We start from the raw sequence: 23,837 nt of genomic DNA on the forward strand, positions 1-23,837 counted from the left end.
CGTGCTGAATTCTACTGAGGGCGTCCATCTGCCACGGGGCTGGCGCCATGATGTGCATTTGCTGAAGCCACTCTGGGCTCAGCCAGGGTAAAGGGAAAGGTTGGCTTCCACCTCTGACCCATTTTGCCCCATTTCCCCAGCAGACAGACTCTCTGTCCATCCTGATTTCTACAATCAAAGAAGAAAGTGCATTTGGACAGAGATGTCCAGGAATTGAGGCATGCCACCTCTCCCAGAAGTTATTTGCTTTAACAAAGCATTTCAGGGAGATGTTAATGCTCGATCCAACAGCATGAAATTCTGCTGGAAGGATTGCAACCATCCATGGAGGAGTTATTTCTGGCCGGGAGCGCAAGGTCTCCGAGCGCCCTGTGAGTAATCACCTGCAGAGGAAAGGCCTGCGTGGAGTCCCTGAGCAGAGATGGGCAAGCCCCTGTTTGGTGATGGATGGTGAGCGCATCTGGTTCTGCGGCCGTCCCGCCTCCCTCAGTGCCACTCAACTCGGCCATGCACAGCCGAGGACAATAATGCACGGATGTGCATTCCCGACTGTTCCCACGGCAGGCGTCGGGCGCCAGACCCCGTCCTGGCGGATGAGGGATGGAGGCGAAAATGGAACAGGACTTGGACTCGGGACCATACATCTCGGTTTCCGCAGCGGTGTCAGAATTCTGCACGTGCACAGTGGCATGACACGCAGCCGGGAGTGGACTGCAGCCCAGGTGTCTGCCAACGGGTGAGTGGAGGACCAAGTGTGGGCTGTCCATGCAGGGGTATGATTCAGCCTTAACAAGGGAGGGGATTCTGACACTGGCCCCCCCATGGATGAACCTGGAGCACAGCTGAGTGACAGCAACCAGCCACAGAAGGACAGACACCAGAGGAAGGACATTCACGGAGACAGAACCTAGAAGGGAGGCACGCAAGGGCTGAGGGGCAGGGGCCTCGGGGCTGGTGCTCAGTGGGGAGAGAGCTTCATTTCTGCAGGATGACCAGAGTCCTGGAGACGATGGACAACCATGTGAACGCTCCTATCACCCCAAACTGTATGCTTAGCAATGGTTAAGACGGTGCATTTTATGTTATGTGTATTTTGCCACAATTAAAAAAAAAAACCCTCTCATTGTCTCAATTTCCTTATGCGGAAAAAAACAACAATACTTATTGCATGGCATTGTTGCAAGGATCAAAGAAGTAGATGCTGGTCAGCTTCATAAGGAGTGCCCAACACACACTCAGACGCTGTTTCTATTATTATTGGGTTAACACGGCTATGACGTGTAACCCGTAGCGGGAGTCAAGAGCACCCCAACGGTGCCGAGAGGACACGTTATGTTTGAGAAACCGATAGACGCAGAGGAAAATGGCAGGAATCCAGCAGATGGGCCTGTGTGTGGGGAAGACAAGTGTCGTCTATAAACCAGCACATTGGTTCTCAATCAAGCAACAACACTCGGGCATTAGGAAGTCAGTTTCCGGCAAGGAACACCGTCACCTGGCATCCAAATAGAGGATAAAAGAGCACCAAACACTGAGCGGCCGCCCCTGCCCCCAGGCGGTCTTCCTTCCTTCCTCTCCCGCCCCACCACCCCCCTCAGCAGCTACAGATCCCAAATGTCTGATGTGGGGGACGTCGTGGCCGACAAGGCGGACAGAAGATGGGTGTGTTGGGAGGTCCCCCTATTCCAAGCCCCCGCTGGGCCCCGGAGCCTAAGAGGGGTCAGTTCACCAACACAGACATGTCCCCCACAGCAGGGTACGAGAGGCATCGCGTTCCTACCCAGCAGGTGACAGGGTTACCGGGCTGAGCTGTTTCCCACGGGCTCCTCCCTGCAGGGGACCCAGATGCAGTGCTTGGAGGGGGCAGTGGGGACAGTGAGGAGGAGCCCTGATCCCGGCTAATGCCCGTTCCCTTGAGGGGTCTTTACGAGGCCATTTGGCTAAACTCTTGGGGAGAAACAGCCAAGCTGCCCCAAGGAGCAGGAGCATAGCCTGGGGGTGACGATAGGACTAACGGCCCCTCCCTGCCGGCGGCTCCCTGCGTGGCCCGGTGATGAAGCCCAGCAGCGGCCTGCAGGACTGGCACCGCGTGCCCCCCACGGCTCCCTCTGTTCAGGCCCCTGGCCCCTGCCAGGAGTGGCCGACCAGCAGATGCATGCCCAGCGCCACACCCGGGAGGCCGAGGGACAGGCGGAGAGGCCCTGCCTGCCACTCTCCCTGCCCCGGCTCGTCTACGCAGCCCGTACCGTGTCGCACCCCATCCGGGAACTGCTCTCTCTCCCCTTACAGAGGTCGGTGGCTCTCTTCTGCTGGGCCCAGCCTTGGGAGACCACGTCAGGCTGGGTTCCGCCCCGTTCCCAGTGGTGTGTGTCTGCTGGAGATTCAGGGGAGGACCCTGAGCTGAAGGGTGGGGGGTGGGCTCACCCGGTCCAGCTGGGACGGCCTCGTCAGGGACGCTACTCGTCTATTTAGGAGCCCAGCGAGCGCCTGGGACCAGAGCGAAGAGAACTCAGCCAAGGGCTCCGGTGACAGCTCTCCCATGCCTTGTGACACAGCAGCTGTCCATGGTGCCACTCTGGGGATTCTCGCGATTCCCTCACCCCCAAAGCTCTCCTGGTCCCCGCTCCCCTTCCATGCTGACAGCACATGGAGCTGCCCAGCCTCCCCTCTCCGTCTCGCCTCTGCAGGTCATGTGCTTGGGGGATGAGGCTTTGGACAACCGGGCATCAGGGTGCTGGGCTGCGGCAGTGGGCTCCAGGGTAAGGAAGCCCCCCAAGTGGGTCCCCAACACAGCAGTTCCCAGGACTGGTGTGGAAGGTCTGCTGTCCTTCTGGTGGGGTTCCAGCCAGGCCCCAGCCACCCATCCCCTCCCATGGGGCGACCTCTGTGGCAGCAAAGCCACACAGAAGGAAGGAGCTCTGTCTGCAGGTGGGGGCTGAGAGACAGAGAGACAGAGATAGAGGCAGAGAGAGATAGAGCAATAGAGATGGAGAGAGATAGACAGAGACAGACAGAGACAGAGAGATGGAGAGAGACAGAGACAGACAGAGGAAAACAGAGAGATAGAGACAGAGACTGAGAGAGACAGAGAGAGATAGAGACAGAGAGAGATAGAGAGACAGAGACCAAGAAAGAGATAGAGAGGGACAGAGACAGATAGAGACAGAAATAGAGAGATGGAGGGAAACAGAGACAGAAAAAAACAGAGATAGAGACAGAGACAGAGAGACACAGAGAGAGACAGAGACAGAGAGATATAGAGAGACAGGACAGAGATGGGAAGACAGAGATATAGAGACAGAGACATAGAGATACAGACATAGAGAGACAGAGAGACAGAGAAAGATACAGAGAGAAATAGAAAGAGAGATAGAGGGAAGCCTGGGTGGCTCAGTTGTTAAGCGGCTGCCTTCGGCTCAGGGCATGATCCCAGGTCCCTGGGATAGAGCCCCACATCGGGCTCCCTGCTCCACTGGGAGCCTGCTTCTTCCTCTCCCACTCCCCCTGCTTGTGTTCCCTCTCTCGCTGGCTGTCTCTCTGTCAAATAAATAAATAAATAAAATCTTAAAAAAAAAAAAAAGAAAGAGAGATAGAGACAGACAGAGAGAGACGGAGATAGAGAGACGAAGAGACAGAGAGATACAAAGACAGAGAGACAGAGAAAGAGAGAGATATAGAGAGACAGGACAGAGACAGGGAGAGACAAAGACACAGAGACAGACAGAGACATAGAGATAGAGAAATACAGAGAGAAATAGAGACAGACGGAGAGAGAGAGAGAGACAGAAAGAGACAGAGAGAGAGAGAGAGAGGGAGGGAAGGAGAGACAGAGAAAGAATGTTCTCATGATGTCTTTTGAGGTTCTGAATAAAACCCCCATAAACTACCCTCAACTCTGGACTTTTCAAATACATCAGCCAACAATATTTTTTGGGTTTTTTTTTCTGAAACTGAAGTCGGTGTGGGTGGGATTTCCTGTTATTTCCAACCCCTAAGAATCACAACGGATATTACTGCTGACATCCGAAATGCATCCATTAGGGATCTGTAGCCTTTTGAAAACCTGGCATCCTTGGGAGGCATAAGGTAACATGCCTTCACGTAATTTACAATTCAGTGCAAATGACTTTTCCAGTGGATTTCCTGCGAGGAGGTTTTGATATGGACGGGGGAGAACACGCGGGTTTATCCCGCCTCTGGCTGGGAAGGAAGAAAGAGCAAACAGAAATGAGAAGACTGGAGCTTTAAAGCAGATCGTGCTGCTCAGAGGCTTTGCAGGAGCCCGTGCGGGGCGGTGTGGTTCTTCTCCACGGACCCCTGGGCTTTCTGTCTCAAGGGTCTCCGCAGGACACCAAAGTATTATGAACACCAGGGAGTCTCTTGGCACCTGTGAACCCTGGAGCTGCACAGAGACAGCCGAGGGGGGTGAGGTCCGACTTCTAGGCTGTGTCCATCTGTGGGCTGCAGGTGCACGTCTTCGAGCCCCCGTGTTTCTGCAGGTGATTTCGTGAGTCCCGGGATCCCTGGAGTCAATCTGGACAAGTGCGGACTTCTTTGCTGGTATTACAAGCATGACTCAGACTGCTCTGCACAAAGGAATCCATTCTCAGGAATGTCCAGGAAAGGCCAGCATGGTCTGGAGGGACTTGGGCTCTCGGGAGCCGGCGTGAGGACGTGGCTTCCCCACAGAGTGGCTCCGGCTTCTCTGTCGGCCCCTTTCTGGAGGCGGTACCACCTGGTGGCTACGGGAGGTCTTGTCAAGGAGGGTAGCAACAAGAATAAAGGAGGGGGACCCCTTCTTTCATGAGACTTACGCCCGACGCTCCAGAGGGCGTCACCATGGCTGGGATTGGGACCAGGTCCCTCTTGGAGCCAATGACGGCGTCTAGAGGGACACAGGGCTTTGTGGCCACCCTGGGTCACCCGGCCACTGGAAGGCACCATTTATGTTGTACGGATTAAGGGCAAAGACACAGAGGAATTTTCTGGAGAAAACATCACTGTTATCAGAAGGAGGGCGAATGGAGGCTAGTGAGAACATTCCCAAACGCCCTTCACAGGAATCCACGGCCTCTGCTGTTACAAGAACGCGTCCCTTACCCTCGTTCCCGCCGCCCCTCGGCCCGCAGTGTGTTTCCATGGTGTGTGTCATCTGGCCGACCGCGTGCGGACCCACCCTCAGTGTTCCACTGCGTACGTCCGCGAGAACGCTTCCGTGATTCAACCCACACTTTCTCTTCTTGCTGATTACCGCGCTGTTCACGCGTTCATTCCACACACATTTGTTAAGCGCGTACTATCTGCCCAGGGTTGTACGCGACGGTGGACAGCGACGGAGGAAGAGAACCAACAGCCCTGCCCTCCCAGAGCCTATATCCCCGTGAGGCAGTCAGACCATAAAGTAAAATAAAAATATATATGTGAAAATACAGGAATATATATTGACATATATAACTTAGAGGAATAAATACAATGGATAAAAAATGAGCAGGGCTGGGGAAGACGGTGTTGTGGGAACGTGTGGCAACTTAACCAACACTGCCCAGTAAATGCTGGGGAGAAGGAGAAGCCAGGGACCATGCAGCCCTGCAGGGAAGGGAGTTTGGAGCAAAGGGACCACCAGGTGTCTGAACCATCAGAGGAAAGGCAAAGACTCCCGTGTGGCTGGAACAGAGAGAACAAATGGGTTCGTAACAAGAGTGAGATCAGAGTTCAGGCAGGTGGGCAGGCCTCAGTGTCCCTGCAATCACTTTGGCTTCCCCTCTGAGACGGGAGGGAAGCATATGGACATTTGCAGCTGAGGAACGACATCATCAGACTGACATTTTGAACTCTCTGGCTGTGGCACTGAGAACAGACTACGGGGAAGGAGGTGGCCATGGGGGAGCCCATGAGGAGGTCATTGCACGGGGCCTGGGAGAGGGGTAGCGCGGGCTAGGGGGTGGCACGATGCCGTGGAGGAGGGTCGGGTCCTGGACACGTCTGCAAGGCATGGCCAACAGGATTTGCTGGGGGATTGGATGTGGGGAGAGAGAGAAATCAAGGGCTGTGCCCCTGGCAGGGCCAGCCTGCCCTGTACCCGCAGAAGGGATTCTGGAATGGGGTGAGTGGTGTGTCACAAAGCCGTCCTCCCTTCCCTTCTCTGTCTTCTCTCTAGCCAACCGCAGGACAGGGACTATGCCTCTGACTGTGGTCCTGCCATCGTGAACAGGACCTAACACCTAGTGGGGATTCAGTCGGCATCTGTCCCCTGCTTTCTGGGGGTGGGCATGCTCCCTGGAGTTCCCAGCAGAGCAGAGGGCTTAGTAGCTCCCATCCAGCACAAGCGGGGTGACTGAGCTCGGACTGCTGCTGGGACCCAGAGGGAAGGGGTCGCATGCACCTCCAGCCCTCCCGCTGCCCCCAGGCTCGGAGGAGGGGCCAGGCGGCGTTCACCACCACAGCTCTGAGCTGGGGGTGGGCAGCGGCAGCACGACAGGCCCATCCCCCGCTGACTGCAGCGCACTACAAGGGGTCTGGCTGCGTGCCCCCACCAACACATCTCCCTGCACGCCTTGGCTTCGCCTCATCTGTGCATTCAATTATAAAGAGAGAGAAGAGGCCAGGAAAGAAGGGGTCCAGGGAATGTAAATGAAGGGCTGCCCCCCATGTGCCCCGAGCTGCAGAGCACTCCCAGGTTGGCCAGGGGCGTGGGGACCGTGTCTTCTCTTCCTCCCTGGGCTGGGGCTGTCAGTCACAGCTGGGGGTGACTAAGTGCATGCTCGGTCCCCCCACTGACTCTGCAGACATGCTCCACGCTATGCAATCATCCCAGAGCACAGCCGCACACTCGCCAGTCTGGGTCTAGCCCCCTTCCCAGCCCCTGCACCCCTCCACGGCCTCCCCAGAGGCCGGGACGAGGCCCCAGGCACTTGGCAAACACGAAAGGTCAGGAGCTTCACAGACCTGGCTCAGCCTCCAGAGTGGTTTCATATCCCAATCAGGGGAGGGTCTCCTGACACCAGCGACGGCCCCACCAGAATTGGCCTTGGCCACGGACTCCCGGCGGGGGGGCAGGGGGGTGTCCACTTGCCTTGATTACGTCTTCATCGGACGACCGGCACTCCACCGACGTCAGCAGGTCCGCCACCGTGCCGTCCTCCTCCACCGACACCACCTTCACCGGAACCGCCACCGTCTTGCCCGTGAGGATGGCTGTGTTCAGGATCTCCGCCTCCTGGAAGCCCAAGCACACCTTTCTGTCACACACCTGCACCTGTGCGGCCCCCTCCCCACAGAGGACCCCAGGGCCCACACCGCCCAGAGTCACCCGGGGAGAACAGACGGGGAAGGGGATCACATGGGGAGGGGCGGGAGCAAAGTTACTGTTGGTGCTGTGTTTGACCCCCCTCGCCACCTGCCGGGAGCTGTTCTAAGTCCTCTACGAGAGTGGACGTGTTGGTTTTCAGACCAGACCAACAGGCTTAGCGTTCTGTCCATTTTGCAGATGGCACAGAGAGGTTGTGGAACTTGCCCAAGGTCCCACAGCTAGGCAACAGTGAGGGTGGGATTTGAACCCAGGAAATCCAGCTGTTGAGACCATGTGTTAGCAATTCCATTATGTACGAACTCACACAAAATGATAACACCTTCAGCCATGAACTGTTGGCTAGAGGAGCAAAGTGCCCTAAAAGCAGCTGAGATTAGCACCACTCACGGCCTGTGTCGCAAGTAGGGTGCACGCGGAGGCGGAGACCCTCATTCTCAGAACTCTGTTGCCCTGGCTGTCCCTTTTCCAGGCTCTTACTGGGTCCTGGCTCTGTGTGCATCTGGAATGCTACTATGGCCCCTATGACGTGCTCAGCCCCCCTGGCATGACACATACGTGCAACACACACATTGACACACACACACGCGCACACACACACACACACTCACCCAAACATGCATTTGCCTGCTCAACGCTGCCTTTGTCACTCAGCTCAAGGTGTCCCCTGGGATGTCCCCGCTTGCCCTTGTTATCTGCTCTCAGAGCCCCGGAGACACAAGCACAGAATGTCCTCTGTGGCCTCCAACACCATTGCTGTCTTACTTAGAATTAGTCAATCGGTGATCTCTCTTCCAGGCTGTGAGCTCCGTGGGGCGGGTCTGCTTTCTGCTCCCCAGTGCCTGGCACAGTGCTAGCGATACGTTATCTGCAGGACGTGTGGGTGAGGACTCGACCGGGAGGACTGGAATCCACACCCTGCCTCCCTGGTCTCCAGCTCTTAGTCCTGTGCACGGACCTGGGACCTCAGGCGGCAAGTCCCACACACTGAGCGGTGACCCTCACTCTGCACCTGTCCCAGTGCACCTCTCCCTTCTTCAGTTCCTCCCCAGGGCCCCAGAAGATCACAGGAGCCCATTTCTCAGGTGGAGAACACTGAGCCCCAAGAAACAGAAGTGCATCTCATTCCCCTCTGCAGCGACTGTCTCCCCCAATCACACCAAGATCAAAGTCCCCATATAACCCACAGCCTCTGTACAACTAGCCTCCTGAATTCTTACCCATGGCGTTCTTGTTCAATGCTGGTAACTGCGGGTCAGTGGTGCCCCCGAGAGGGGCTGTGTCGGCGCAAACGCTGAGTTTCTTCTGTAGGTCTGACCTTGTTTGCCCTATGCTCGGTGGAGCGACAGCAAGACGCCAGGACGGGGGCCAGAGATACGTCTCTTAGGGCCAGGCTTGCCCAGGTTCTTGCTAATTTGATTTTCATGTGAAATCGCAAATTCCCATTTAGAAGCATGCCAGAGGAAGGAATAGAAATGTATCATCCCAACATTGCATAACTGTTTTCCTTATGTTAACTTTATATTTCTTACGTAAGATCTTATTTTTCCTTTATAGGACTCGTTCATCTTATAATTAGCTCATTTGGTTTAGATTTGAATGTGAAACTATATATATATATTTTTTCATTATTTAATTCTGAAAGAAAGACCACAGTTTGGAATGTTCCTGAATTTCAAAGACCATGCCTTATACTGTCTCAATATGCAAAAGCTTCTAAATGCCCATTGATTATGCACTTGTTTTGTCCTCCTCCCTTGTGAGTTCCCAGCCTGACGTGACTTTATTTTGGGCACAAGCATAGTAAAAGAACGAAAGGATGAAGTCAGAAGGTGGTGCTACTTCCTGCCGCCGCTGGGAGGGGGACACCTGCGTCTACGTTCCTACTAAAAGGGCAGAGATCCAGGAGAACCATTCACGCTCTGGGAAGAAGCGGGAAAACGCTCCTTGACCCTCTGGTCCAAACCGGCTCATCTCGGAGGAAAGAACAGACTGGGAGCACAGCATTATGACTCTGGACACGAGTTTCAGGGAAGAAGAGAACGATTTTGCACATCTCTGGTGGAAGAGTTAAGCAGCATCTGTGCTCCAACAGTAAAATCCAAAAGGCCCTTAATGCATCCGTGCATTCGAGTCAGCTCCGTAAGGACCGACCCCGGGACTCACTGGTGAGCAGGTGCAGGCCCAGATGTTGGGGGCGCCTCTGGCTGGACGCGTCGCTCTGCCTACAGGATCTCAGGGGGATCAGTGATGGAGCTGTCAGGCATTCCCTGCCTTCTCTGTGCGTTCCCAGTTCTCTGACGTCACGAGCCCTCTCTCTGGCATCGCTCTGCTTTCTCCGGGAGGTGAATGGCATGGCTCCAGGCAAGAGGTGGTGGGAGTGCCCTGCATTGCCTTGGTTTGGGTTGCGACGTGACACACATATGCGCTGACGATCAGACCCCATAAAACCCCGGAAAGCTCAGCTGCCTTACTGCCGTGGGTCGCCCCTGTCCCAGCCCCTCAGAGCGAGGAAAGCAAGGCAGGGAGGTCTTCATAAAGCCCCATCTCAGTCCTCCCTGGGAGCTCCGTGCTCCCTTCTGTGACCTGGGCGCTGTGCATGGCACACCAGCGAGGACTCCCTGGGTGTCCCAAGCTCCACAGGACTCCAAGCTCTCCAGACGCCAGGAGGAGGCAAAAAGGGGAGGAGAAGGTGACCGTGATTTGAGGCAACCTCGTAAGAGAGGCCACAGATACTTTTCTTGGATTTCAACTCATGATCTATTGTAAGGAAACCATGACTGTTCTGATTTTGCCAGAGAAATGACAGCTCACATCTTAGTTCGGATCCCCTCTAGAAACATTCGGGGAAAGGATTCAAGGGCAGGGCAGCTTACTGGGGGGGGTGTTCAGGAAGTGTCAGTAGGGGAGTCGGGAAGAGACAGCCAGGGAGGCGTGCGTGCATCCGCCAGCTACCGCAACGGGCAGCTGGAGCCGGTCCTGCGGGGACTGAGCCGCGTTGCAAAGCACACCACGTGTGTTATATATTTCCATATGTGGGGCTACATCCTCACACATTCCCTTGCAGGGAAATTACCTAAAATACACACCTAAAAATAGTTCTACGGAGGGGCGAGGGAGCTGGGTTATTTATACAGCGCCTCCTGAGAGCTGCTCCCAGGGCCGGCCATCCCCGGCACGTCCAGCCTGCCGCGTGCGTGGGCAAAGCAGCCGCCCCTGGTTTCCAAGGGAGCTCCTGACGGACGGTGGTCCGGAGCACTGTGCCGTGCTGGGGTGTAAGGGACGTGCATTGGGCGGAGGACTGAGGAATACAACCGAGGAGTGATGTCTCATCCGGAGGTCTGATGGATTGGAACCAGAATCAGAGGGCTTGTTTGTTTGTTTAATATCCTCATGCCTCCTGGCGTCCTGATTTTCTGCTTCGTGAACAGTCACAGACTGACGATCAGCCTTCCGAATTAATTTTAAAACGGAGGGGAGGAAGGTGATGGAGGCAGAGGAACTTCGCACCGGGGGCCTCCTGAAATGCACCCACAGGCTGATGTGTGTGTTAGACACGGTTTGTCACTCCCCCGACGTCCACCTGCCTTTCTGCCCTCCTCGCGAAATCCGAATTTTGTCTTAGGCTGCAAGATGTGCAGCTACAGTTAATGCATTTTTGGGGGGCTGTCCCTCATTTGTGACACAGTTCCGGTCCACGAGATATAAATGGAAGTCACTTGGTGAGGCTTCCAAAAAGCTGGTTAAAAAAAGCAGATTCTGAAGGTTCTTTTGTGTTTTCCCTTTCTTCCTGCTGCCAAGCACAGATGATCCTGGATTGGGGGCCGCTTCTTTTCCCCCACGGTGAGAGCATGGGGCTAAAAGCCACATGGCCCAGCGTCACGTTAGGGTCAAGGGCAGGGAAGGTGTGAAACCTCAGATGGTCACCTGACTTGGTGCCTAATAGCTTCAATGATGGAATGAGGATACCACAGTGTCTGCCCGGGTTTCGGTGAGTCAACAGTGTGGGAGAGTTTACGACAATGGCCGTTTCACCGTCCATCCTCTCTGAGTGTCTGATTAACACAGGTGTGAGTAGCAGCTGCCCCAGAGTGGACAGCGTCCCCCCAACATTCACGTCCACTCAGAACCTCAGGATACGACCTTGTTCGGGAAGAGGGGCTTTGCAGAAATGGTGAGTTAAGTTCAAATGAGGTCGTCCCAGACGAGGGTGGCCCTCCTCCAATGACCGGTGTCTTTATGAGATGAGAAGACACAGACAGAGCCCCCCAGAAGGCGGCTCTGGGAGGCATGGTCGGGGATCAGGGTGGTGCATCTGAAAGCCGTGGAACATTGAGGATGCAAACAGCCACCGCAGCTGGAAAGATAAGGAAGGATTCTCCCCAAGAGCCTTCAGAAGGAGCGTGGTCCCGCCGACACCTTGAGTTTGGCCTGGAACCTCCAGAAGGCTGTGAGAACAGACGTCTGCTGTTTTCAGCCGCCACATTGTGGTCCTTTCTTACGATGGCCCCAGGAAACCAGTGCAGCGGCCGAGCCAAAGGGAAGGAACCTGGACACTAGCTGGATGCACCCCAACGTCAATCCTGGATGCTCCCTGCAAACGCACTGCAGAGGAAAGATGACTAAATCTTGCTTATTTAAACCTGCCGCTCTCAGATAACCGCGGTCCTGTCTGACACCACCCACCAGAAAGAGGCCCTCATGTTACTCGGGTCTTGGGCTGAAACCAGCAAATCAAATAGCTTCTTGCCACTAAGGAGCGGGGAGAAAAGCATGTTTTGCCTTCACCGTTGGGAGACCCTTGGGAGACCACGTGTCGTTTTCATACGTGGCTCTGAGACGGGGCCGCGTGTGTTGGACTAGAGGAGGAAGACTGGAAGGAATAGAAATAAATACGGTGTTCGTGGCATCGCTGCCCCGTCCTAACGGGAGCGTCCCAGGCAAGCTTCGAGCATCCCACGGGAGGGGGCAGACAAGGGCAAATGTGCCGTTAAACGAACACCGCGGGGCTCGGACGGGATGGCTGCTCCTCCCCGCGGCGTGGGAAGCTGGCGGCGGGTCGGCATCAGCGACACAAAGGAAGCATTTCCTACAGTGGCCGCTAAGGAGGACGCGAGAAGGGGTGCAAGCTCGCCCCCAGGCAGGACTTCAGGGAAGCACCGAGGCACATTTCCTAATAACACTGTTTATTCTGAGTCTCTGGGATGGAGGGTTCTGTTTTTGTCTGCCCAACCTCTTCTCCGTAACAGCACATCAGAATCCTTTGGGGAAGGCACTGCTTCTCTTTGGACAGACAGACACAGCAACCCTCCCCCCCCGCCCGGGAGGCGGCAGGCATCCCCGAAGCCACATGGTCAGCCTCTCCCCCGACCCGGGATGGGAATTTCACTCGAGGGGAGTGGGCAGGAGCTTCGGATGCTGGGATCTCATTCCCTGTCAGCAGCTCCTGAAAACCTGTCATTTCCCTGTTATCTGCATTTCCATGAAGGGCCCGGTTCCTGCCTTTCCTCTGTGCCATCCATTCTCTGGGACAGCGAGCCCATATTCTTTCTCTGAACTCCTTTTTAGAGGGTGGCTCTCATGTCAAGTGTTCTCAACACACACACACACACACACACACACACACACACAATTATAATAAGGGAAATTTTGTAAGGTGATGTTAACATCTGTGGCCTCCAGAGAGGGGCTAGTTTCATGGGGGTGTACACTGACCCCCAAACTCACGGAGTTATACACACTAAGCACGCACAGTTTTGTATACGTCAACCATACCTCAGAAGTAGTTTAAAAAAATCCAAACTTAACCAGAATCAATTTCTTTTGCTTACAAGGAACCCTAATTAATAAAGATGACCAGGAAGGTGGTTCAAAGGGTTTCCTTCAAATTCTCATTGAGATGCAGACTTAGTATTTCTGAACAATTATCAACCTCAGTTGGCCAACTTGCAAATTGGATATTGCATTAGTCTGAATCTCCCCGAAAACAGAGCCAAGGACCAGCTCTAGGTGGTGGTAATTTATTTGCAAGGGGTGGGAGTGGAGTTGAGGCATGGGAAGGGGGAAAAGCCCACATGAGCTGGTGTTGTCCAGCCTGCAGCTGAGACCCCGGAAGCTAGCGTCTCCAGAGGCCTGGCTTCCCAGAATCGTCCGACTACAGGCTGGAAGCATGCACTCCCCCGGGGGTGTCAACACCACCCTTGGCAGGGCTCCCAGGATGTCAGAGAAGCCCCGGAGGAAAATGTGGAAAGTGGTCTGGTGTCACTGGAGATGGGCTGGGTCAGGGAACCATCCAGGCTGGAAGAGGGTGAAAGGCATGGGGCAGGACCCTGGAGACAGCAGCTCCAGGAAGGACTTGGGTGGTTATAAGGTTCTTGCATGTCAGGAGAGAACGCTCCCTGATAAAATCTGGGGCGAATACTGTGCTTATTTTCTAAAAAAGGAACATGCCTAGGCATTCTTGTTTGCATGGACACCCGTGGCCAGAGTTTACAGTAATTCAAACAGCAGGTTTCGGATATAATGCTTCTTCTCTTGTCTGCTTACAATCCTCGGAGAAACTAAACACTCATGTAACAAGACCCTATCAAATGCTCCACCACCATCCGCCCAGGTCCTGGAGGAATAAGGACAGACAGGTCCTGCATCAAGGTGCCACACGGACAGGCTGGACACCATCTGGGGAGCTACACTGCAAGGCTCTGGGAGCAAGCATGTTGTACACCTACCTACGATCTGCAACGTCGTTACTCCCCTCCTGATACCTCTGCAACTTCCCGTATTGCAAATATATTTGTTGCATAGAATACGTGCTCCATTTCTCACGTATTTACTCCTTACTCAAGAATATTCTGGAAACCAGTTCAGTTTTGAGAGATACCGTGTTGAGTCAAGGATCTGAGTTGCAGACAACAGAATCCGCTCTCGCTCATTTCAGCAGGAAGGGATTTGCAGAGGACTCGGCATTGTTGACGGGGCTGAAGAAACAGAGTCCGGCCGACCTCCCAAGATCAGGGTCTGGAACCACTCAGTGGGTCCACGGTGGACTTGCTGCTTCTGCCCCGATTAGGACGGGGGAAGTCAGGCAGATTGTCTTAGATCCTTGTTGCCACCCCCCAAATCCCATAGACTTCCTCTTCCCCGCGTCGGAGAGAAAGCACCACACAGGCACATCTAATCGGCAGAGACGCATCACAAACCTAATCCCTCAGGGACACTCTGTTCTCTGCCGGGGAGGCTGAATAAAACAGATTTTTGGAGTTTACTCAGAGAACATGAGATTTACACAGCATGGGGCTGTAAGAACAGAGAGAGAATACCTTTTGGGCAGCTACAAATGAGAGTTTTCCCTGACCTCTATCAACACGACATGCTCTGCTACCTTCCCGATGTTTAAGTACAAAAAAGGCATATTCTGCTGTCGATTAATTCTCCATAATTAAAATGTTACAATATCGGCATCGGCTACCTTCTGCTCTTGACCCACCTCCAACAACACAAGAAGTAGCACCTTACGATTCTCTGTCGACTGCAGATGGAATTCTAGGACATCAAATGTCAGGACGCAAGAAACCAGTGTTCATATTAAAACCGTATTCCACGCAGTTAAAGACGGATGCTCATATCCGGTATAAAAATGATTTTTTTTCCTCCTGTCAAATTATGTCACACTCAGAGGTGATATTTAAACTACGGGGGCCGGAATCCTAAGCTGCTACGGCATGAGTGCTGACCAGTCAGAAGAGACTCCTGGCCGATCGGTCTGGATGCCGACAGGTGTGCCGCGTGCGTGCATTCCGGTTGACGGCAAAGAAAGGCAGGCTCAGGAAATATGCCATTTGCACCCCCATATTTTCCAGGCCCCTCGAAGTTGGAGCCATGTGAACACACAGATATTAACACGTGAGGGTCCGTGTTGTCTGTCACTTTACTGGGGAAATAAGGCTTTGATGCACAATTCCCATTCCTTCTCACCAGCTGCCCCACTGACTGAGCCTGCGGGTTCCAGACGGTGTAGCCGCAAGATGGTAGAGCCTCTGTGAGCCTGGTTACCCCGGTCGCTGTACGGAGAAGGGCTTCCTCCTGACCCACAGAGCACACGAAGTGGGAGTAGTAAATATGCTGTCTTCGTCTTAAGGCAATGAGACTTTCAGAGCAACTTGTTACTGCACTGTAACCTAATCTATCCCGACTAACACCTAACACTTTCCAGCTTCAGTTTCCAAACAATAAAAATATTCATTAAATTCTGAACTCTGCCCCAAGCCAAAACAGACCGCTCAGGTATGACAGGCCAACAAGGTTTCCCCCGCGTGCTGCATGGCTGGCCCTCACTCTCCTGGTGTATGTTGTAATGTGCTTGGGCAGACCAGCCCGACTCAGTGTGGAGACCGAACATCTCCGCAGCTTCTCTCTCCCTCAGTGTGATTTCTCAACTGTGGTTAACTTCCTAAGCCTTCAATTCATTTCCCAACAAAGATCAATAACCTTATGAATGCGGCAATGACTCGTCACCCTGTCCTTGTTATCCCAGCCTCTGCCCCCAGTGACCAACAAACACTTAGTAGACGGTGGGCTGCGGGTTCTCATTCATACCCCATGAAACGGAAGAGCTTGCCCAGGACCCCAGAAATACGACATCTCCCTAGCCGTAATACTGCATAAATAACTTGTGTGCGTCGTTTATTTTACCTTTATTTGTGTTTTTTAAAAATACGGAACGCTTCACAAATTGGTGTGTCATCCTGGCACAAAGGCCAGGCGAAGCTTCTGTGCGTCGTTCCAGTTTTAGCCCAAAGTGAGCACCTGTGTGCTACTTTGAGCAAGTGGGAAGCATCAGTCAATGTGGCCTGCACTGCAAGCAAATTCAGAGACCACTCTGTTTTTAAAAGTGCGTCTCCCCTCAGCTCGTGGCTGTGTACAGTACGGAGAACCGCTGCATGTCAGCAGCCGTACCAGGGAAAATATAGTTACCCTCCCACCCACGGGGATGCCGCAAGATGCCACGCTGCTGAGCCCACACGAGGCTGGCGACGGCACGTGCCTTCCACCAGGCAGGCTGTCTTCTGGAGGCCGTAGATAACGAGCCAGAGGCATGGTGCTTCTTCTTTTCTATGTGAATTAAAAATTTTTTATCAAGGTCAAGCAACCTCATTGTTAAAATGCTAGGTTTGTGAAAAGGTTTATCGTAAAATGCTGCAAAAGGCCATCTTGATCCCCATTCCTTATCCCTATTCTGTTCCCCTCGCGCACTTTTGATTCATCTAACTATCAGGAAGTCTTTGCACGCATCTCAACTACACTTTCTTGATACGGCCGGATCAGCCACTATCTGGTTTTCTGGCATGACAGCTGAAATCTCCTCTCTCTCTCCTTTCTCAACCAATGTAATTAGATGCCCATTTTGGTCCCTCCACTGGCTTTGTCACTTAAGCAAATAAACCTCTAATCAAGAGATGATGTGTTGATTCCTGAGTGCCTGTGTCCGCGGAGGCTTTGACACTCCTCCTGTGCCACGGTGGGAGCTCTGGTGGCCCAGCCCTCAGTACACGCTGGCCTCGGGGACTCACGCCTGCATCGAGAATGGTGCGCAGGCAAGGCTGTGTTCCTTGGGAGGCTGGGCCACAGAAGGTGATCTTGCTTCTGCTGGGTTTTCTCCCTGGCGATGCTTGCTCTCAGGACTCAGCCACCAAGGTGCACAGAAGCCCAGACACATGGAGGGGCCAGCGCAGGTGGTCTGGTCCATGGCCACAGCTGAAATCTCGCGCCCACCCCCCAGATGTGTCCACAAGGGAGCCTTTGAGAGGACTCCCCACCCCAGAAGAAGCCCCCGAGCTGAGTCCCATTGACCCCCAGAACCCTGACAGAAACATATGTGGCTACAGTGGCACGGCCACGGCGTGTCCCCTGGCACAGTCACAGACACCTGAAACCCACATGCACCGTATGAGCCCAGCTCCAACTCCCATCCATTCTTCCTGCCACCCTGACTTTCCAACTTTTCTCATTCCTAGCTGATACTTTATGCTCTCAAGGTTGATAACATCTGCACTATGTCCTGAAATATCATGAAGCCTCCCACGCTTTGTACAAAGGTTGAATCTAGAAGCTGGAAACTGGTAAGGGATCTCTGACACACACATGTAGTTCACCATGGAATGGTTCCTCAGCCCCCAGGCTACTGACGTTTGGGGCCAGATAATTCCTTGTTATCGGGCTATCGTGTGCACTTTATATATTTACCAGTACCCCTGGACTCAGCCCACTACATGCCAATAATGGCCTCCTTGCAGCTGTGACAACGGAAAATGTCTCCGGGCTTTCCAAATGTCCCCTGGGGGCGTGGGGGCAACCGTGAGAATTGGGCGGAATTGTGTCCTAGCAGTCCATCTCTTTTCCTCCTATTTCTCTGTCCGGGTGTTACTGATCACCTCTTCTTCTGCTTTTCCTTTACTAGATTCAGGGCTTGTTTTAATAAATACACACACCAAAGGACAGGAGAAATTTTTAAAATGCAGAAGCAGGAGGGAAATCCTTGACTTTCTTCCTGTTGGTGGCAGTTACAGATGCTGCTGAGCCCAGCAGACACCAGTAGAGCCGGCTGGCTGTACATGGTACAGGTACCCTTGGAAACTAAGTATACGTACATTTCCTACATTGTAGTTTTTTATGCCAGCGGAGCTTCCCATTAAAACTGATCCTAAGGTAATAAGCTCAAGGCCCAACGCAAATGCTACATCTTTCTTAATGCCTCCAGGTAGGAATAATCAGTGTTACTGTTTCCAGTTTATTGGAGATATTACATACGATAAATTAATACAGCGGCAGTAGAGCCTAGAGTGAGGAACCCTGGCTCTAGAGCCAGATGGCGTGACGTGGAACCCGATTTTCCATACCTACTAGGTCCATGACCGAGGCATGGGGACTGCACCGTGCCTCAGTCTCCCTATTTCTACAACGGGGACTGTAAACGTTTGCATGTTACTGGCTGGAAGCGAGGATTGCGTATGTGAAAGGCACTTAGAACCACGACTGTCAGGCAGTAAGAAAAGCATGTATTGGCAATGTTATGACTGTCCACTCCACCTGACCTCAGGGTTTCTTCCAGCCATGTAGCCCGGAAGCAGGAGCCAGGCAAGGGAGCCCAGCCTGAACAATGTGAGCGCCCGCTTGGCACCCTCTTGGGGCCAACTTCCCTTGTCTTAGACGATCTAAACGGAATCTGGTAGGAGCCTGGTCATGTGTCCCCACAAGGCTCTGGAATCAGGCAGCCCGGGTGCAAACCCCAGCTTTGCTACTTGCTAGTCGTGTGACTCTGCGAGTTGCTGAAACACTTGTCCCTCGTTTTCCTCGTCTGGAAAGCGGGGTTCTAAGTAGTATCTACATCGGACAGTTCTTGTGAGGGGACGTAGGTTATTGCATGCCAAGTGTTCAAACAGTGCTTGGCATGACCAATTTTTCAATAAGGTTGGTTACTATTAGTAGCATCGTAAGGCATGCAGTGACTTGTAAGGAATTCAGTATGTTCTTGGCAAGAGAAAAAATCGAGAGAGGGAAGGAGAGAAGCAGGGAGTGAGGGAAGGGGAGAGGCTGGGACACATAACTGGGTGCCGTCCTGGAGCGAGACCAGGGGGGCTGGCAGGAACCCATGCCAGCCACAGGGCGAGCATCTACCAGCAGTGACAGGACCCTGAGCACTCGAGGTGTATTTTTCGCACACAGGTTCCCCAAGCATAAGCCACTCCACTTGCTGCTCAACCAAGGAGCAATATTCTATTTCAACGCTGAAGGAAAAACGGAGGTTTTGAGGCCGAGAGACTGTGTTTTTTGAGAGGTCTGAGGAGTTTTCACGGGCGATGCTGATCGCCTGTCATTCTCACTGGCCGCGTTCACTCCAGGACGAGCCAGGGCTCTGCTGTCCTGGGTCGTGAGCTCTGTTCAGTGCCCGGTGCACATGGCTCACAATGGGAGAGAAGAATGACAGAGAGTATCATGAACTCTTGGCGGCGTTCATTCCTCATGCAAATCTGCATCAGGTTTATTTCTGAAGGGACCTCGGAGCAGGACCCCAGGGCAATGCAGCTTGGACCTTGAGCTTTTCTGCTCATTTGCACCTTTCTCATGGGAATTTCCAGAGCCCCCAGGTAAGGACACACAGGCATGTCACAGGACGGGGCAATTCTCATACAGCCTGCTCCTGTCTACACCGTCCCCGCATCCTGGCCAAGACACGTATCCTGGGACATGGCACCTGATTCCATCCACAACCAGGTGAGCCAGGATCACACACTCAATCAGAAGTAGACAACTTTAGCTGTACTGAAGTGTTGCCTTATAGGAGCAAACCCAGATGTGCACGTTTCCTGATGTTTTTGAGAGAAGCCAAGAATAGATATTTTTAGGTGAAAGCTCCCGATTTTCACATTTGGCTCACCTTTTGCAAAATCACCGAGAACTCCGAACAAACCACATTTACAGGGCGCGCTGACCTACAGGCTCCAGCTGGGGACTTCTGTCCTGGTAGATGATAATCACCCCTCACCGTGAGGTCCCTTTTGGATAAAAAGGGTGAGATTTTGATCTCTTGCCTGGTTGCCTGCACTCCCCAGCAAGGCAAGTATTTTCCCAGGACCCCGGTCCATTTCTCCGGGGTCACCCCACGGCCCCCGCTGTCTGGGAACGACGCTTCCTTTATTCTGTGCCACCTGAAGAAACTGGGTGTCACAAAAGCACCGCTCAGTTTTGCATAACTAATTTCAAATCTTATTTAGCATCAAGTTTCAGAATTAAGGAGCTAAGTGACAGCTGTTTAATTAACTCCTTAAGCTGATTAGAGCGCATTACTGAAATCCCCTCCAGGAGGAGCCCGTAACTGTGGGGAGATCCTCGGGCCAGGCTCCTGCCACTGTACACACTCCGTAAGCTGCCAATTGGCCAAGCGTTCTTGACATCCTCAAAGATGTGGTCAAATAGAGATTTTTATTTATTACATTAACTGCTACAGAAGACTCTAAGTGACAAAAATAACATGAGCTTCTTTGGAGATGCTAAGCAAACAAACTCTACATTTAAAAAAAGAGAGAGAGACAAAAGGACTCCATTGGGAGTTTCTAAAAAAGCACTTTATGGTGTGGATAAATCCCCATGTGCTCAGTTGTATTGTATTAAGGAGAGGGGTTCGGATTAATCCTCCGTCCCCACAAAATGGGCTCTCTATCCTCCTCCTGATTAAAAAGACAAAGGCATATTAACGAGTTTAAGACTTTAAGCCAATTTTATCCAAAAGATTAGTGTTTTCAAAGTGGGATTTCCAAGGAAGAGAGGCGACTACAGTAGATGCCTGACTTTAAATGTGAGTCTGGGGCTGGTGGGACATGGCGGCACTGAAGAGAATGTGCAAAATAATGGGGGGTTTTTGTTCCCTTTTAATCCTTGGCAACAGGACATGTGGAAGAATGGCAAAGACCTTCTCAGCAGGAAGAGAGGCTCAGGGAACACTCGAATTACCATCAGCCTGAATTTTCTAGAAATAGGACGTAAGTTTAACTTTTGAATTGAATTTCAGGGGATGTTTCCAGTAGGCCGGGCAGGGGTGTGGTGTGACATCCAGACTTTGTGGGTTGCTTCTGTGTGCTGAAAACTTCAGCTCCTTGCTCGAGGTATAGCGGTTTTGGGTGTGGGTGATGTTGTATTTTGGGGACAGCTTTACTGAGATATAATTCACATACCAAACAATTCACCCATTTAAAGTGTGCAATTCATTACTTTTCAATACACTTGAAGATGTGTGCAACCATCACCACAGTCTTGAAAAGAAGCCCTGTCCCCTGTGAGCATTCTCCCCTCGGAGGAGCACCCTGGCTGGGGGCCCCAAGCCGTTATTAATCTGCGTTCCATCTCTATGAACTTCCTGCTTCTGGACATTTCAGAGGCGGTGAATCATGTGACCCACGGTCTCCCGTGACTGGCTTCTTTCAAGAGGCATCACGTCATCAGGCTCCAGCCACGCTGTCGTCCGTGTCCGCACTTCACTTCTTTTAAGGCCGACTGATGCTCCTTCAGGCGGAGAACTTCCATGTCTTCCATTCTGCAAAGTCAGATCTTCTGACATGGCCCAAACCACCGTGCACTAGGGTTCTGGGCACTGAATCCAGCCCACAGAATGTTTTTGCTTCAACTGTACATACAAAATCCTTTTCAACTGATCACAATATTTAAAAATTGGGAGATATGCAAACATCTGGGTTTCTGGTTTGTCTTGAAAAATTAGAATGGGCGATTCTGTGGCAACGTTCGGTAGGCACGGAGTAGTCACTCCTCTCCCTTCCACCAAAGTTCACATCTCCTTTGTGCAACGTGGCTGGCCGTGGGTGGCTCTGAATCTGGGATGCAAACATCGCCCGATCCCGATAGCTAAAGCAAAAACGTGTGGGAGATGTTAAGGACACAGGAGTAAGTATGTGGCTTTATAACTTTCATAACTTTTTCTTTTTTCAAAGTAGGCTACTGTGTGTGTCCAAAATGATCAATCCAGAGATGCCCCGTTCTCCCTGATGAGAAAAATCTGACAATATTACAAAACGCTGTTGAGTACCCTTGATGTATATTCAAGACTGACAATTGTGGATGTCGATGATGGTTTTTAGGAGAAACTTCACTTCTTCTTTGGCTCCAAACAGCAGTTTTGGGAAACTCAGCATGAATGTTTAATTTATGTCTGTTGATAGAATCCTCTTGATATCATAAAGTATTTGCTCTTTGAAACTGGGGAGTTTTTGCCTGTAGCCTTTAACTAAACGAGCTGTCAGCCCCTTTCTCTATCACTACAGAAAAATGCATGTCAAATTGTCAAAGGCAACAGAATTTTCCGTAGGCTGGAAGAAGCCTGTTGGTTTTATGGTGAAACTAAGGAATTAATTCAGTCGGTACGGAAAGGTCATACAAAATTAATAAACATCAAAGGGCTGCTTCAGACTTCATTTGACTGACTGGACACCTAAAACTGGGTCTTGTTTAGAACCCCAGCCCTCCAGAGGGACTGTAAGTACTTCTGAGTCCTTTTTTGACCTGTAAGCCACAGGGATTTAGCCGGACTTACTGGTGGGGGGGGGGGGAGGCGTGGAGCCGGGTCTTGATTATCTATGCTAATGAAGATTCAGTGGTGTGGTTAATCCGAAATTGTGCACAGTCCAGAAGTCATCGGCAGTTTGGCCCTGGAATACATTACGTGTTTCTTCTTTCGTTCGCCAGACAACTTCTTAATTATGTTTTTCTTAGGCTAATGCAGAAATGAATTTGTATGTCTTGAGCCCGCACTAATTAGGAATTGTGGGGGGGATGCAATTAATATTATCCTGGGAGGCGGGGGAAGATGAGTCTGGGATTTTTAAATGACCACAGCCATCCATGCATTGACTTCAGCCCCATGATGCTCTACCGGCCACGGAAATGTTTCTCAGATCCCTCCTTCCCTTTCTGGGCGGTGGGGGTAGGGGCGCTACCTGTAAGAGAACGAAATCAGCATTCTCGGCTGCTCCCCCAGCTGAAGCCTTTATTGGCCCACGTTTTCTCAGTTTCCAGGCCTAGGGTTCCATGATTCTCAGCTGTGGCTGGCTGGCGAGGCAGTCCTCCATGAAAGATGAGTACCATGCGTGCTGGACGAAAATGAAAATGAGGGGATAGGCCCTCCTGCACAATGAAGTCTCCAGCAAGCTCTCAGACACTTATCTTACTCTCACCCATTTGAAAATACTGAGAAATGGGTCTACAGCAAAAGCAGTTCTGTTTTCAGGGTGTCGGTGGTGCCACGTGGCCGTGGAAGACCAAACCCTTGGAGGTGATCTCATCCAGTCCTGGGGTATTTGTGTTCTGCTCATTTGCCGACTGAGGTCTCCAGCTCTGCCTCTCCCACGAGCTCCCAGCTCAGATATTCCCCTGTCTACCCGACCTGTCCACTGGGGTGTGTCCAATTCCCTGGGTCCCAAATAGAACGCTTGATACGCTGCCCTCAAATCCCTCCTCTTTCAGAGTCGCAAACAGGACATCATGCCACCTGGCACCTGGTTGGTCCTGCCAGAACCTCAGGGGTCAGGATTCATTCTTTAGCCCATCCCCTGCGACCTATCCATCAGAACATCCCGGGAGCACCAGCTCCAGTATGTTCTGCACACCCAGCCTCTTCCTCCCACCTCCATTGCCATCAACTTCACTCGAGGCGCCATGATGTGTAACCAGGGTTATGATAAAGCCCTTAAACCACCCATCTTGGTATTTGACTCCATTGTCCTTGTCACTCCCAGAAATCACTTTTTCCTATGAATCTATTGCCTGTTTGACCACATCAGGATCAAAGCTCCAGAAGGGCAGGGCTGTGGTGTCGCTGCACACCCAGCCCTGAGCACCTTCAGTGTGTCCCGTGCTTAGCGCAGGGCTTGTCAAGGGTTCCCTTGTGGAATTTCTTTCAGTCACCTCTCACTTTCTCTCTCTCTTTTTTATTATGTTCAGTTAGCCAACATACAGTAGTACATCATTA

General features: G+C 52.3%; 1 protein-coding gene and 1 non-coding gene across 2 annotated transcripts in view; both read right to left on the bottom strand.

Moving 5' to 3' along the window:
• Positions 1-23,837, bottom strand: part of TMEM132D (transmembrane protein 132D) — a 549,620-nt gene that overhangs the window by 72,794 nt on the left and 452,989 nt on the right. The window contains exon 7 of the mRNA XM_040620044.1: positions 7,073-7,216. Within this exon, the coding sequence (XP_040475978.1) occupies positions 7,073-7,216 (144 nt within the window). The remainder of the gene's footprint in view (positions 1-7,072; positions 7,217-23,837) is intronic.
• Positions 16,015-16,123, bottom strand: LOC121100067. Its single transcript, XR_005831799.1, has one exon. It is a non-coding gene; the product is annotated as a U6 spliceosomal RNA (small nuclear RNA).

This window comes from Ursus maritimus, unplaced genomic scaffold (genome assembly GCF_017311325.1).
Source record: "Ursus maritimus isolate PB19 unplaced genomic scaffold, ASM1731132v1 scaffold_33, whole genome shotgun sequence".
Taxonomy (NCBI): Eukaryota; Metazoa; Chordata; class Mammalia; order Carnivora; family Ursidae; genus Ursus; species Ursus maritimus.